A 16243-nucleotide genomic window follows, 5' to 3' on the forward strand; every position below is an offset into this window, starting at 1 on the left:
CCATATTAGATTTCAAAACTGCCTTGAAAACATATCTTACGAAGAGCTCACATGCTTATTTTAGTTCGTATGGGGCTTTCATATATCACATTATGTTGACAAAACTTGAACCTTTTGAATGGTATGCCAGGTGACGTTTTCCTATAAAGTTTTACCTCCTGAACAAGAATTTAAAGTAACATTTTTTCGACCGGCTGTAATTAAGCTGTGATTTACCTTTGAACCTACGGTAAGGGAACCCGATGGGAATGCTGGGTTCTGAGTGGGGTAAAACACTTGGGAGAATTATGCCGTTCAACTCTATCCTACGGTAAGGGGGACCGATGGGAATGCGGGGTTTTGGGTGGGGTGAAACACTTGGGGGAAGGTTTTGCAGTGTTATTGTGTTATTTACTCTTATTTATGACATTTGAAACACGAAATACAAGCTGAAATAAAGCGATAAATAAACCGATAATGGAGCCGTTACATACCCCAAATCCACTGATTACTACTGCTATTACGACGCCGAATCCTACTACGCATGTGCCAATCCTAGGGCACATGCACCGTGATATAAGGGAGCTTTTGTTTCGCACACAAACTTCCTAAGGAGATAAATGATGGGGGTTTTGGTGGGGGGTACACGTATTTAACCAATCATGTTGCATTATTAACTCTACATTGCGACAGGAGGTTTTGGGGGGATTCATGCATTGTTACATATATTCCTTTTCCTCATTTGTTTTGTAATTGTGTAATATTATTTCAAGCTTTTATTTCAGTTCTGTATATCATAGTATTGTATAATATGTACGCTGACTTAATTGTTCTCACTTCATAAAGTTGCCCTATATATCTTAAAATATTACGTTACAATTAAGGGCATGCCCCTGAAAGTTTCCTGAGGGGTGGGACTAGAAGGAGGTTTTAGGACGTTTCGAGACCTTTCTGTCAATGACATGAAAATTGATGGTATATTACATTTTTACATTTTACACATTCCAAATTACACATGCATTTTTCTCCCTTCTTTTTTCTATATTCACCTTTACTTGCCTTTCTGATCCATAACAATTTCTTGGATAACATTTTACTTATTATATTTACTTTCATATTATATCATCTTTCTCAAGTGGGGTATGGGACACCCCCCCCCCTTCTTGGTCATACATTTTACTAGGTTAGGTAAGAATCCTAACCTATATGTTACACTTCTAAGACTGTTTTTATGTAAGGGGGGGTAGGGGGGCGGAGGTCCCCCGGTCAGGTAACATGATCTATCCGGCCCCCCCAGTAAGGTAACATGTTCTACTTGGTTAGGTTGGTTAGGTTAGTATCCTAACTTATATGTTACACTTCTTAGATTGTTTTTACGTCAGGTAACATGTTCTACAAGGTTAGGTTAGGTTAGTATCCTAACCTATATGTTACACTTCTAAGACTGTCTTTATGTAAGGGGGGGTACAGGGAGGCGGAGCCCACTGGTCAGGTAACATGTTCTACTAGGTTAGGTTAGGTTAGGTTAGGTTAGAAAGGTTAGTATCCTAACCTATATATTACACTTCTAAGATTGCCTTCGCTAAGGGGGGTTACGGCAACACGTTCTACTAGGTAGGTTAGATTAGGTTAGGTTAGTATCTTAACTTATAAGTTACTCTTGCTTTAACTTTCTTTAAGGGAGGGTATGGGGGCCAGAGCACCACCAGTCAGGTTACACAATTTTTACAATTGTTCTCAGCATTTCTTGTTAAGTTCAATTACCCCCTTAACTGGCCAATATGATCCTTGAAAATTGATAATATTTCATTCATTATTCACTAAAATGGCCTCTTGACTTGTACTTGATAATTTATACTTAATTACCAGATGTGTAAAACCCTGTATATGTATAATACATACACGCGTTCATGTTTTTTTTTTAAACGTAAATATTTACCCCGCCCCATCCTCCCTACCCTGTTTCGCGCAACCTTCCCCCCAAAATTTTCTCCTGAAAATGCTTGCCGGGCCATGTATTTCCTTTCAGTAATCAACCGACCACGATGGTCGAATCATTCCCTGGCACCTCCCACTCCCCCAGGCCCATTACCAACTTGACTCGACTCTACCCAATACTTGTGTTAACAGTTTCCTTAGTTATAAGGACTTTTCAGTCCATTACTCAGGGCAGTATGAAAGGTTGGTAATGTACAGTCAAAATCACGACCTTTCAAGAAAACAGGCCTTTTGCCCTCGTGTTGACGAATGTAGGCTTGACTTACAAAGGAAGGTGTTTATGTAACATTTAAGGTAAAGTTCTTAATCTTTATGTACATTATTTAGTTATATCAATTGTTTTGGTGTTCCTAAGGTTTAGTGCTCTTGATGTTGGTGATATTTATTGGGAATTGTTATTTCACATCATATGCTAGCGTGGCTTTACCAACTCATACCTGTGCCTTCCTCTCCCTGTAACCCCACCCCCACCCCTTAAAGGACATAAGGCTCCCTGTTGGTTACGTATCCCACACCCCCTACTAGCATTCAAATATGGCGGTTTGTTTATGTTTCTTGGCCCCGAACCAAAACTTCCAAGATTGTTCAGTCGAAGTAGACTATGGCAGTTGATGTTTTCCTATGTTATTTTACTTACTTTACAAGAGTTTAAGGAAATAATTTGCCAGTCAACTGTAACTAATCTGTTATTTACCTTTAAACTCTGTACATTGGTACATCGCACCCCTTGAACCTTCATGTTGTTTTCAAGGGTAAATTTACAGTCAACTGAATAAATATTACTTTAAATTCTTGTTCAGCAGGTAAAATAACATAGGGAAACATCAACTGCCATAGTCTACTGTACAGCGCAATGCGGGCTTAGAATTACCAAAGTTGTAATTGTATTGTTGTTTTACCTATTAAATATATAGTGAATAAGGCCTGGCTAGCGTGATGACGATGGATCGTCCATGGTTGTTTACCGTATATACACTAACACTGTCAAATGAGTGCTGGGAAGACTGGGAAAGATAGTGGCTCCGCTGCGCTTACGAACGGCACCTCACGCGGGTGCCGCCATATTGGATTTCAAAACTACCTTGAAAACATATTTTACGAACACCTCACATGCTTATTCAAGTTCGTATGGCGCTTTCATATATCACATTATGTTGACAAAACTTCAATCTTTTAAATGGTAGCTTAGAGATGTAATTGTATTCTTGTTTCACTAATTAAATATCGAGTGAATAAGGCTGATCCACGCGATGACGATGGATCCACTGTGGTGTTTCCCCCTAATGGAAAACTGTTAATAACCGAAATAGTAAAAGAAACGGTAGATCTAAGCCCTTATTCTGCGGCGAACTAGACTATGCCAGTTGACGTTTTTCTATACAGTTTTACCTCCTGAACAAGAATTTAAGATAATATTTTTTCGGCCGGCTGTAATTAACGTGTAATTTACCTTTGAACTCTATCCTACGGTAAGGGGAACCGATGGGAATCCAGGGTTCTGGGTGGGGCAAAACACTTGGGAGAATTATGCCATTCAACTGTATCCTACGGTAAGGGGGGGACCGATGGGAATGCGGGATTTTGGGTGGGGTAAAACACTTGGGGGAAGGTTTTGTAGTGTTATTGTGTCATTTCCTCTTATTTATGAAATTTGAAACACGAAATACAAGCATAAATAAAGCGATAAATAAAGCAATAATGGAGCCGTTACATAGCCAAAATCACTTATTGCTACTGTTATTATGATGCCGAATCATACTGCGCAAGCGCCAATACCACTGCGCATGCGCCGAGATATAAGGGAACTTTTAGTTCAGACACAAACTTCCTAAGGAGATAAATGGTGGGGGTATTGTAGGGGGTTACATGTATTTAACCAATCATCTTGCATTATTAACCCTACGTTGCGATAAGAGGTTTTTGGGGAGGACTCAGGCATTGTTACATATATTCCTTTTCCTCACTTGTTTTGTAATTGTGTAATATTATTTCAAGCTTTTATTTCTGTTCCGTTTATCATAGCATTGTTTAATGTGTGCACTGACTTGTTCTCACTTCATAATGTTGCCTTATATATCTTACAATATTGTTACAATTGAGGGCCACTGAAAGTCTCCTGAGGGGTGGGACTAGAAGCGCCAATACCACTGCGCATGCGCCGAGATATAAGGGAACTTTTAGTTCAGACACAAACTTCCTAAGGAGATAAATGGTGGGGGTATTGTAGGGGGTTACATGTATTTAACCAATCATCTTGCATTATTAACCCTACGTTGCGATAAGAGGTTTTTGGGGAGGACTCAGGCATTGTTACATATATTCCTTTTCCTCACTTGTTTTGTAATTGTGTAATATTATTTCAAGCTTTTATTTTTGTTCCGTTTATCATAGCATTGTTTAATGTGTGCACTGACTTGTTCTCACTTCATAATGTTGCCTTATATATCTTACAATATTGTTACAATTGAGGGCCACTGAAAGTCTCCTGAGGGGTGGGACTAGAAGGCGGTTTTAGGACGTTTCAAGACCTTTCTGTCAATGACGTGAAATTGATGGAATTACATTTTTCGTGAAATTGGTATTACATCTTTTCATTTTACAGGCATTCCAATTTACACATGCATTTTTTCTCCCTTCTTTTTTCTATATTCACCTTTACATGCCTGTCTGACCCATAACAATTTCTTGTTCTATTAGGTTAGGTTGGTTAGGTTACAATCCTAACCTCTATGTTACACTTCTAAGATTACCTTCCTTTAAGGGGGGGGGGGGGAAGCAGCCCCCACGGCCAGGCAACATGTTCTGTTACGTTAGGTTAGGTTACGATCCTACGTTCTACTAATGTTACACTTCTAAGATTGCCTCCCTTTAAGGGGGGGGGGGGGGTACTGGGGGACGGAGCCGCCCGGTCAGGTAACACGTTCTACTAGATTAGGTTAATTTAGGTTGGTTAGGTTACGATCCTAACCTTTATGTTACCCTTCTAAGATTGCCTTCCTTCAAGGGGGGTTACGGGGGGCCCAGCCCCCCCAGTCAGGTAACACATTCTACTAGGTAAGGGTAGGTTAGGTTGGTTCGGTTACTATCCTAACCTATATGTTACACTTCTAAGATTGCCTTCCTTTAAGGGGGGCTGGGGATGGGGGGAGCCCACTGGTTAGGTTACACAATTTTTACAATTGTCCTCGACATTTCTTGTTATGTCCAATCGCCTCCTGAACTGGCCACTCTGATCCTTGAAACTTGATAATATTCTATTCATTATTCACTAAAATGGTCTTAAACTTATGCTTGATAATTTATACTGAAGTACCAGATGTGTAAATACCAGATGTAAAAACCCGTGTATAGATATATACCTAATATGACAATTTGTCGAAAATTGCATTTTTCCTAACTATACAAACCTGAGGTCCTTTAACAATAGGAAGGTAACTAGCGGCAGCTGGGACGGTCGTAAGCTTCGAACAAGGGGAGAACGGTAGTTAACTGCTTGTCCGATAGTGCGCCAGCCCCCCGCCCTGCGCGCGCGCGCCCGAGAGGTGAAGAATCACTTTGCTTTAGGCCCATGCAAAAGTTGCAGAGTGAGGGGTGGCATGAGGTGGGACTATATGTAAAGGACCTCAGGTTTGTATAGTTAGGAAAAATGCAATTTTCGACAAATTGTCATTTGTTCCGATACGTAATACAAACCCTCGGTCCTTTAACAATAGGAAGACTCACTTCTGGTGGGAGGAATCTGAGTCTTTTTGGTGAACAGACTGGTGTTCGTCCTCCAACCCTGGATGCCTCCCTGGTCGTAAGAGCAAGGGAGGGATCCAAACCTCTGTCCGATTGATCGGGGTGTGCACCGCAGGATCAATGGTCAGACCTCTGGGCCAAGTACTAAAAGAGAGGCAAGCGTATCTCTTCGTACCAGCAAGCAAGAACTTGTTCCTGTTTGCAAGAGACAATCATAAAATGATGGGTTTGTCTCAATTTGGCATCCACTTCCTCCCCCTTGTTGAGGAAGTGTGGATATTTACTCCTATCCCTACTGAAAGGGTATAGGTGTGGTGCTCTATTGAGTAATCTCACCTTGCTAATCTCGTCCTTACCCAGCAGGGTGACGACCGTGTCCCTCTACCCAAAGGTAGAGGAAGAAAAAGATGGGAAGAGGAGCCAGTCACACTCTCATTCCTCATCCATTCTTACGGTCACACCAGGACTCGATGCTGTTCAGCCTGCGAGGGTCTGGGTTAACTACACAACGTGTTGAGCACCACCACGGTTCCCAAGGAAAAAGATCCCAAGGAACTGTGGGCAATATCCTGAAGGTAGAAGGAGGTGCATGCGGTCCGGTTGGACCAGGCGCCTGCCTTCATTACCTGCGCCACGGAGAAGTTCTTGCGGACGCGAGAGAATGATGAAGAGGCGTCCGCACTCTCCTGGGTGTCGAGTTTCTTCAGACAGCTCCGTCGCACCTTCACAGGACAAAGCAGCATAGCCTTCGTATCGGAGGCGGTGACGTCCATTAGGGAGGGTATTGTGAAGGACTCGAATCAATCGTCAGTTACCGAAGGGTTCTGAGTCTTCGCTACGAAGATCGGTACGAAATCGAGCGTCACAAATCCCCATCCCTTTGTGCTTGACTTCTCAAGAGAAGTCATGCAGTTACCTAAGACGAAAAGAAGGGAATAGTCGTATGACCTATCCCTCTTCTCGACTTTGGTTATGTACAGTACTCATACTGACAAGCTATTAAGACGAAGTAATGATTGCTCTGGAACAACCGAACTAAGTCCACAGCATAGTTCGTAACTGACTCGGGCGCTCTGACAGCTGCCGACTGACTGGTTCGGAATCAGTAGAGGCAAGTTGTCCAAGCATCCGGGTAAGTCACGTGACTTCGCCCTTTAAGAGTTATGCTGAGAGACCAAACAAATAAAATATTTGTTAGTCACCGATGCCGGACGGCGCGGCGATGATTCTCTTAATGCATAAGCTCAAAAGGCGAAAGTCAATTGCCTTCAAAAGACCGAGGTCCCTGATGGCAAGAAATCTCATAGACGTTGAATCTCAGCTTAAGGAGAAACAACACTATGTGACGTTGAAGACGAAGGTAGGCAATGAATGCAACCTACGTCTTCCAGCTGAATCGAGAGAAGGAATCTCAAGATTCTAAACCTGTGCTTACAAATGACTGAAAACGCTAACCGCCATTTCATTGCTGTCCGTTGTGCAATGAAAGCGGGGCATTCTTCAGTAATGAAACACAGGGGAGCGCCGCTTGAAGAACTGCTTCTCATGGGCTGAACGTTTGGAAGTAGAGCTGGCAGGTGTGGGAGTAGGCGATGTCTTTCAATACATCTGCTAATCCGGGGTGAACAATGAACAATTGTACACCTCCGAATACAAGATATTTTGAGGACAAACTCAGATTCCGCAAAAATCATTCGCATTATCGGGATACGATGCAGCAAGAGACTATTACAGAATTCTTTTACCGTGCGGTAAACAGAAAGATGAGAGTCGAATAGATATCTCTGTTTAAAATTCTCGCAATACCGAAGACGATGATACTAGCGTCTCTCAGCAGTAGATGGTCCATTCATGTATGACGGAATCCCCGTTGTCCCCGTTAATCAGAGACTTGAAGTCCGTGATTGTTGGGCAGAGATACGGTTGTTATTCAATCAAAGCAGGTGAGAAAGACATAAACAACCATCTATCTCAAAGCGGCAGCTGATACTGAAATGCCTCGGGCAATTCAATACGCAGTAGCTGTCGCTGACTCGTCATCCTGAGTTGCCAAGTAATCCTTTCCACGAAGGAATGCGTTCGGCTAGAACCACCGAGCATAAAAAGATATGCTCGAGCAATTATATTAAAGCGAAACGAATTTCGGTAAATATAAAAGCTTAAATGGTGTTGTTGTGACAACACCATAAGTATATAAAATTGAAACTGGAAACTCCTGGGAGGTTGCAGGCAACCCGGGTTGCAGTTCAATTAGAATACTTTTCGTCAAAGTCGCAATCCGTAGAATAACCAGGATATGCGCCTACCCCTCGGACCATTCAACTGCTTAGCAGAATCATGTCGCGAGGTTAATATACGTAGTATATTTGTAGGATTCTGAACAACGATCTCCATCCTAAATTCTTTCCTTCAAGAAAACAAATAAGGATTGGAGATCGACCACCTTCGTTCTCTATTAAAGAGAGTGAAGGAGAAGTCTTCCTCGAAGGAAAGCTTCAATGGTGAACAGAATACTAAGACGATAGTTCCAGCCAAACTGGATATTTTTTTTTTTTTTTTTTTTTTTCCCGTCCGTTCTTCTCTATTCCAGGTTGGTCGCCTACTGTGAGATAGTCTTCTTCAGCAGCAGTCTTCTTCCTAATGCTAGAAATTCCAGGAATTCGAGCATAGGCGAGGTTCCCGATTATCGTGTAACATATCGGGGATTCTCGTCTCGCTCACTTTGGACCGTGGTCTCGCCTAAGTGTTTGGAGATCGTAAGAAACTCTAAACACTCTGAATGCGCTAGAAATTCCGTAGAATTCTAAGCAGTCTGCGAAACCCCACCGAATTCGTCAAACGATATCGGCTGGTGGTCCTCTCGATTCCCGTAGAAATCGAGAATGGGGCAGGATCCCTCCTCAACGACCGGGGCTTACGTCAGGTAGGACCCGAAGGTCCCCCCTGGTAGCGCAGTCCCCAACGTGGGATCCTACAGAGAAATCTCTGTAGGATCCTTCCCCTTTCCCTCGTAGCCGTAAGAGAGAGGGATGGGGGAGGAATTGGATACTCGCTCGCCTCCAGTGGAACTAGCAGTTGGAGAAGAGTGGGCAGCCATCGCCTTGCGGCGATGGCCTCTCAGAGTCTGGGAAAACGTATCGTCAGGAGAAAACGTTTTCCCCGAGGAGGGTTACGAACTCTCGACTGTAGGTAAGGGTCTGCCGCCACGTGTAACGTCGTCTGGGTGGGGCTGATCGACACCTGACAGGAGAGAGCCGATAACCGTCCTCCGACTCATTCCAGTCCTCGTCGAGGTCGAAACCTCTCAGGAGGACCGAAGGAGTATTTTAAATACGGTGTCCGAAGACACGTAGAAACGCCGCTGTCGCAGTAGAGGAGGTGGAAGTAGCTTTTTGATCGACCCGGCCAGAACTGAGAGAGCCTTCTTGTCCGGAGACGAGATACTCTGGTTCAAGACAGAATCGGCAAGCTCCGATCGCGGCATACCCACCGTCGGTTTGGGTTCCCTCTCGGGCCCCAAAACGACTCGAGCAGAGACATGGGCTCTGCTGGTGGGAGCGGCGATCCTTCCCCCCGGTCGTTGTGCTGACGAATCAGTGCAATAACCTGGGTAAAGTTACTCTGAATCTCGGAAGTTACAGCGTCTTGAGGAGTAGGACCGTCCAGTCCCTCCAACAAGAGCAGCTCCCAGGACCCTCCTCCTTCAGAAGAGGACCAGCAACAGATCCCTGACGGTTGCCTCCAATCACTTGCGCGTACGTCCTGGTTGGTCCTAAGACCAACCTGGCACGTGCGGCGTCGTGACGGGATCGTGAGCGGCGCATCTCTCACGATCACTCCTATATACCTAGCTCTTCCTGGCGTATGCCGAGGAAGTTGAATGGTATCGGAGAGACAGAACTGACGCTGACCCCCCGCTCTCCCCCTGAACGGTCGCCTCCAATCACTTGCGCGTACGTCCTGGTTGGTCCTAAGACCATACGTGGCACGTGCGGCGTCGTGAGCGGCGCACCTCTCACGATCACTCCTAGCTACCTCGCTCTTCCCGGTGTAGCCCGAGGAAGTTGAAGGTAGTGGAGAGACAGACCTGACGCTCCCCCCCCGCTCGCTGGCAGGACCAGCGTACGTGGGGGGCTGCAGCCGATCACCAACCCGCGGTGGGGATCGATCTGCAGGCCTGGCCGTGCCGCTCGCCACGGCTCGACTGAGCACGTCGACCCCGGTCCCGTGCGTCAGACGAGCTGCTGCTGGTCACCGTATTCGCCCGGTCCCTGTGGGAGCGGCGGTCAGGTGACCTGCAGAGCTCGCTTTCGCCGTGAGACCGGTAAGCGTCCTCGCGGCACGTCAAACGCTGTACCAGCCGAGGCTGGTACCGTCGTCGTATGGGGACCTGGGGGACCTCTTCCCAGCCTTAAACCGTGGCCGGTCAGAGACCGTCACGTCCACCCGAGGTACCGCTGGTCGCTGCGAGAGCGGCTGCTGGCCTGGCGAGAGTCACCTGAGCGGCTCTCGACAGTCTTCTGCTCCGTGCCTCGGTCATGACGCTGAGCGAACTCAGGCGTCTTAACTTTGGCTGCACGGTCACCCGAAGGAGATCGTACACTCGGAACTTCTCGCGGACGAGAAACCGAGCCGGTACCTGGCTTAGCAGCAGAGCTGCCAAGACCAGGCGAGGGTGTACCAGCGGTAGCCAGCACACCCTGTTGTCCCCGTCTTCTTCTTCTTCTCAGAAGGGGAGACGGGCCCCGTTCCCGAAGGAACAGGAGGACCAGCAGAAGAAACCCCCCCCGTCACACCGGAATGTGACGAGCCCTTCGAAGTTCCCGAAGGAGTCTTCTTAGGGGGAATAACAAAACCCGGTTACCAGGCTGGTCGCTGCGCAGATGAGCGGCCGCTGGCCTGGCGAGAGTCACCTGAGCGGTTCTCGCCAGCCTTCTGCTCCGTGCCGTGGTCTTGGCGCCGAGCGAACTCTAGCGCCGAAACTTTGGCTGCACGGTCCTCCTCCGAGGGAGAGCGTACACTCGGGATCTCCCGCGAACGAGAGACCGAGCCGGAACCTGGCGTAGCGGCATCGCCGCTAGCACCAGGCGAGGAAGTACCAGAGCTAACCGATACTCCTCTGGTCCCCGTCTATCTCTTCCTTACGGAAGGGGAGACGGGCCCCGCTCCGAAGGAGCAGGAGGACCAGCAGAAAGACCCCCCGTCCCACCGAGGTGGGACGGGCCCTTAGAAGTTCCCGAAGGAGACTTCTTAGGGGGGGGAGGCAGCCTTCTTCTTCTTCGGCTTATGGGCCTTAGAAGTCGAAGGGGAAGAGGCAGCAAACAGACGAAGACGAAGATGACACCTTCCTCTTCTTCGTCAGCTCACGCAGGACAGTCGTCAGGTCCTCCATCCAGGCCGAGTCGGGCCTATTGCCGAAGCAACACGGCCCGACTGCACCTGTCCGGAAGGACCTGGGACTGGGGAAGACACACCATGGGCAGGACCAGCATGGACAGGCGACAGGAACCAGGAGCGACAGGAACAGCAACCAGCTCAGGAGCGGCAGGAACAGCGGCAGCGGTAAACACAGAAGGGACAGCCAAGCCAGTAGCGGGAACCACATCAGCGACAGGTACGGCAGGCCCAGCCATCGCCTCGTAGAATCATCGGCAGCCAGCGTGGTACTGGCGGCCGGTCCAGGGGCGAGCTGCTGGAACAGCGGAAGTCTGGGGCAGGCAACACGAAGAAACACAGGCGGCGGCGGCATACCCTCCTCGGTACGGCGGCGACGGCCCGGCTAGAAGCGGCAGACGGCGTCACCGACACAGCATGGGGAGTGTAGACCAGCGGGGGGAAGCAGCATAAGCGGCCGTGAAGGTTGTAGTGGAGACCACTCCAAGGTCACCGCCCCAGACCTCGCTAGACTCTGCAGCAGATCGTGGATGCTAGGCACGCCCTGCAGCCGCAGTGGTCCATACCTGTCCAAGGTCGTCTCCCACGGCTGTAGCACCTGCGGTAGCACAGACAGATTAGTAAGAGGGGTTCCCTCACGCACGGGGGGGGAGACATGCCCCCCCCCACCCCGAACGGAAGGAAGACCCCAAAAACAAAATACGAGGAAGCTGAGCGGGGGGGCAGGAAAGAAGACGAAGAATCGGATACCAAGGGAGTCGCGGGAGAGCTTTCCGACGACTTCCTGGCAGACCTTCGCTTCCCCTACCCCCGCACAGCAGTGAAAAGTAATATGAAAATGAAACAGAATACTGCACTTGCGATTCACTTCATAGAACTTAAAGAGGGAAAAATCAATTCCCGGTAAGAGCGGAAAACTTGATCCATAATAATATGATGCTATCATAAATATAAATGAAAATGAACAATACTGCACTTGCTATTTTCACTTTCACAGCAATAAATCGTAAGGATTAATTCCCGGGTAAGAGCGGAAATTGATCCAAAATTAAATTTGATGCAATTAATAATTGGAAAATGAAAAGAAAACTGCATTGCGAATCCACTTTCATTGCATTCTATTCATACAAAATAAGAGGCTCTTGCCGAGCGCAATCAAGCTCTCGGCAACGAACGCACAGGGCAAAAATATAATGAAAAAGAGTACTTACATCTTTCAATTACACACTTTCGCCCAAAATACATGACTCGGCGCGAGTGCGCCCGCCCTCAGCACCGAGACATAATTCTAGGTTCAATTCATGAAAAGAGCGGAAATCGCCGTCTCTACGGCGATAGCTCCATGTTGATTCATAATTAAGTAATGAAAATGAAAACAGTGTACTTACAGTTTCATTTTCAAGTCAAACCAACCATTAGTAGAAAACACAATATAAACAAAGCATCGACGATGAAGCGGGCAAGAGAGCGATGACGAACACGTCCTTCACACCCGCGGCCGAAAGCAAAAGTGATTCACCTCTCGGCGCGCCGGGCGCGCGCACGATCGGACAAGCAGTTAACTACCGTTCTCCCCTTGTTCGAAGCTTACGACCGTCCCAGCTGCCGCTAGTTACCTTCCTATTGTTAAAGGGACCGAGGGTTTGTATTACGTATCGGAAACAAATATATTTTCATGTATGTATGGATTATTAGCTCTTATGTAAAATGTGTCCCTACTGTAAAGTTTCATTGCAATATTTTTTACTTTAATAATAATACACAATAACTTTGGTTTCATAAACATAAAAGAATCTATGTTTGTACGATTTCACTCAACATTTATTAAGTTCAATTACCCACAAACAGGCCTCCCTCATATTGTCCACCCATTACTATACAGTGTTCGTGCTTTTTTTTCACAAACGTGAATATTTACCCCCCACCCCATCCTCCCTACTCTGTTTCGTGGTCTCCAGCCACCCCCACTCCTGACAAACTTGCCAGTGTCAACCAGCCAGATGGCGGAAGCACTCCCAGACACCTCGATCTCCACCGGCCCTCATTACTAACTCGACTCTGCCCCGTACATGTGTTAACTGTTTCGTTAGTTATAAGGACATTTCAGCCCATTACTCGGGGCAGTATGAAAGGTTGGTAATATACTGTCAAGATCACGGCAGTGGCGTACTTTAAAATCCACTTCCACGACCCCAAGACGAGGGTCCATGCCTTCGTGAAAGCGGCTGCTGAACTCTATACTCCACCCCTTTAAGGTAAGGTTCCTAATCTCTACATACTTTGTTATATTGTGTTTTAGTGTTCCAAATGTTTAGTGCTTTTGATTTCGGTGATATTTAGTGGGAATTATTTACCACCATATCCCAGCGTGGCTTTACCAACTCGTACCTCTGCCTTCCTCTTCCGGTAACCCGCACCCAACCCCTTTACCGGACATAAGGCTCCCTCTTAGTCACGTATCCCACACCCCCTACCAGCATTCAAATATGGCTGTTTGTTTACGTTTCATGGCCCCGAACCAACACTTCCAAGATTGTTCAGTCAAAGTAGACTATGGCAATTGACGTTTTCCTATGTTTTTTTACTTACTTTACAAGAGTTTAAGGTAATATTTTTCTGGTCGACTGTAACTAATCTGTTATTTACCTTTGAACTCTGTAGTTGGTACATCGGACCCCTTGTACTGTCATGTAGTCTTCAGAGGTAAATTACGTTTTAATAACAGTCGACCGAATAAATATTACTTTAAATTCTTGTTCAGCAGGTAAAATTACATAGGAATACGTCAACTGCCATAGTCTACTGTACCGCGGAATGCGGGCTTAGAATTACCAAGCAAACTCTAAGCTAAATTAGCTACACATTAGGCAATTACAATCAACTGCCAAAAACTAATGGAAAATTGTTATTAAGCAACAAAAACACTATAGGAACCTGCAATTTCCAAAGAAATATCCGACGCGCCACTATTACCTAGCTACTTAGCCTACATAGGCTATGGCTAACCAAAAAGGTCAAGTAACGCCTACACCTAGTAAGGTGCACTGATGGCACTAGGCTACCAACCAATGGGGATCATTCACTAAAGGACCTGGTACCGGAAGTTACGTTAGGTTAAGGGTTTTTCTAATGCCAAAGCATACCTAATAGGTACGGCCATATTCCCTATAGGTAGATACCTACGTTTTGAGTAAAACTGGATGGCCCTAGCCAGCAGGCCTAGGCTACTCTGTTTCCTGTGATAGCCTAAACCAACTTTATGACTTAAGCCCCGGTAGGCTCGGACAAATTGTGGGTTAATCACTTCACCCTTTGGTCTTGTCAGATCTTCTAAACTAGCTAGCCCGACTAGAATAGTACTAGCCTAGTATTACATTTCCAATCAACTTGCTCCACTTACCTTGATCTGCATGAGCAGAATAACAATCACCACTCGACAACTCATACCGTGCACGCAGCATAACACATCAAATATTTTAATACACTACACCGAGGAAGAACTTGATAAAAAAAAAAAATGCTAGATCAAGATACGGGAGAGCAAGGTTCAACCAACACAAAGTAACAACTATCAGGCGTACCAACATGCGAATAATCAGTTTTTTTTTTGTGACCAAATATAATTCCAATAACAACCAATTGTCTTTTGAATATAAATATTTACAATACTGAGATGAAAAACATCATGTACAGTGTCTCTTATACAGCTGACAGTTCATTTTTTTCAGCCCCACTCCACCGACGGCGTTCTGTGCGACCCAATTCGCGTCATAGCTATACACAATATAAGACATGACACGATAGCATTTTGGATGTAAGTGATAAATTTGAAATATACCTTATTAACATAAGTCCCGATAATCAAGCGCCCTTTTCAAAACATATAATCTATTTATACACATTGTAACTTTACCAATAATCTCAAGATAATTCTCAGTTTTCCTCTTTATGGTAAGATTGTAACGGTTATTTGTAATTCTGCATTCCTTCCATGCAGATTAACCTCTGTCATTTGTCCTCTTCACGTCTTTTTCCCCTCATTAGTTTCCTAGTCTTGCAATTGAACCTTCCACATCTTCATTAACGGTTACATATTACTACCATAGGCATATTCACTTTTATTCACCCGATTGTAAACAATCAAAATTTACAGTCAGTAGCTCTTGGTTACCGTGATCACAAAAAAAAAAATATTTTAGCCATGGGCGCCAGCTCGTAGGGGCAAAGGGTGGGGGGCAGTTGCCCCCTTCCCCCCACCCTTCTGAAATCCTGTGACCACAGGAGGTTACAGTTTATTTTCAAATGAACAGTGACTAACTTGAAAAAAAGTATTACGTTCAACTTCATCACTTTGTTTTTCTTCCATTCCAGAGACCATTCTTTCAGTTTTAGTAAATTAAAGGTATCCTTATTATTATATTGTATATGATTTGTATGAAGCATATAGTTGAGTTATTGTTTCAAGAAAAATGTTTGATTTCAGTTGAACTGTGCCATATGGAACTATTGAAAAAAAAAAGGCCAATGTTACTTTCTGCCTTTGTTTTATTGCTTCTTGCTTCACTTAAATAAATGGCACCGTAATTCCACTGCATATAATATATATATATATATATATATATATATATATATATATATATATACATATATATATATATATATATATATATATATATATATATATATATATATATACATATATATATACTATATATATATATATATATATTATATATATATATATATATATATATATATATATATATATATATATATATGTGTGTGTGTGTGTGTGTGTGTGTGTAAATAAATCCTTCTGTTTATGAAAATTGCAGGGAGAGATTTGATATACTCCTAATATATACTTATTTTCTTTATTACAATGATTTCAATATCGGTATTCTAAAAGTTAGAAGCCTATATAACTGGAGAGAAGGTACGTTTCTTCCCAGCACTAACATTAGATACACGATAATTTATTAAAGCATTTCGGACTGATCTACGCATGCCCTGTCGAATCGTTGCGCAATCAACATTATTAAGCATTGATATGATACCAATAACTCATTGAATGCAACTGCTTTATCACTTTCCGGGTGGTAGGCTACATGCATAGGCTGACTTTCATCGC

The 16243-nt window shown here is 44.9% G+C and overlaps 1 protein-coding gene across 1 annotated transcript in view; it reads right to left on the reverse strand.

Annotated features, from left to right (window-relative positions):
* The window catches only part of LOC135197694 (uncharacterized), an 83713-nt gene extending 69030 nt beyond the window's left edge, over nucleotides 1-14683 (reverse strand). Inside the window, exon 1 of the mRNA XM_064224717.1 lies at nucleotides 14513-14683. Coding sequence (XP_064080787.1) covers nucleotides 14513-14557 — 45 coding nt within the window. The 5' untranslated portion in view covers nucleotides 14558-14683. The remainder of the gene's footprint in view (nucleotides 1-14512) is intronic.
* Nucleotides 14684-16243: the final 1560 nt, after the last annotated feature.

This window comes from Macrobrachium nipponense, chromosome 23 (assembly GCF_015104395.2).
Source record: "Macrobrachium nipponense isolate FS-2020 chromosome 23, ASM1510439v2, whole genome shotgun sequence".
NCBI lineage: Eukaryota > Metazoa > Arthropoda > Malacostraca > Decapoda > Palaemonidae > Macrobrachium > Macrobrachium nipponense.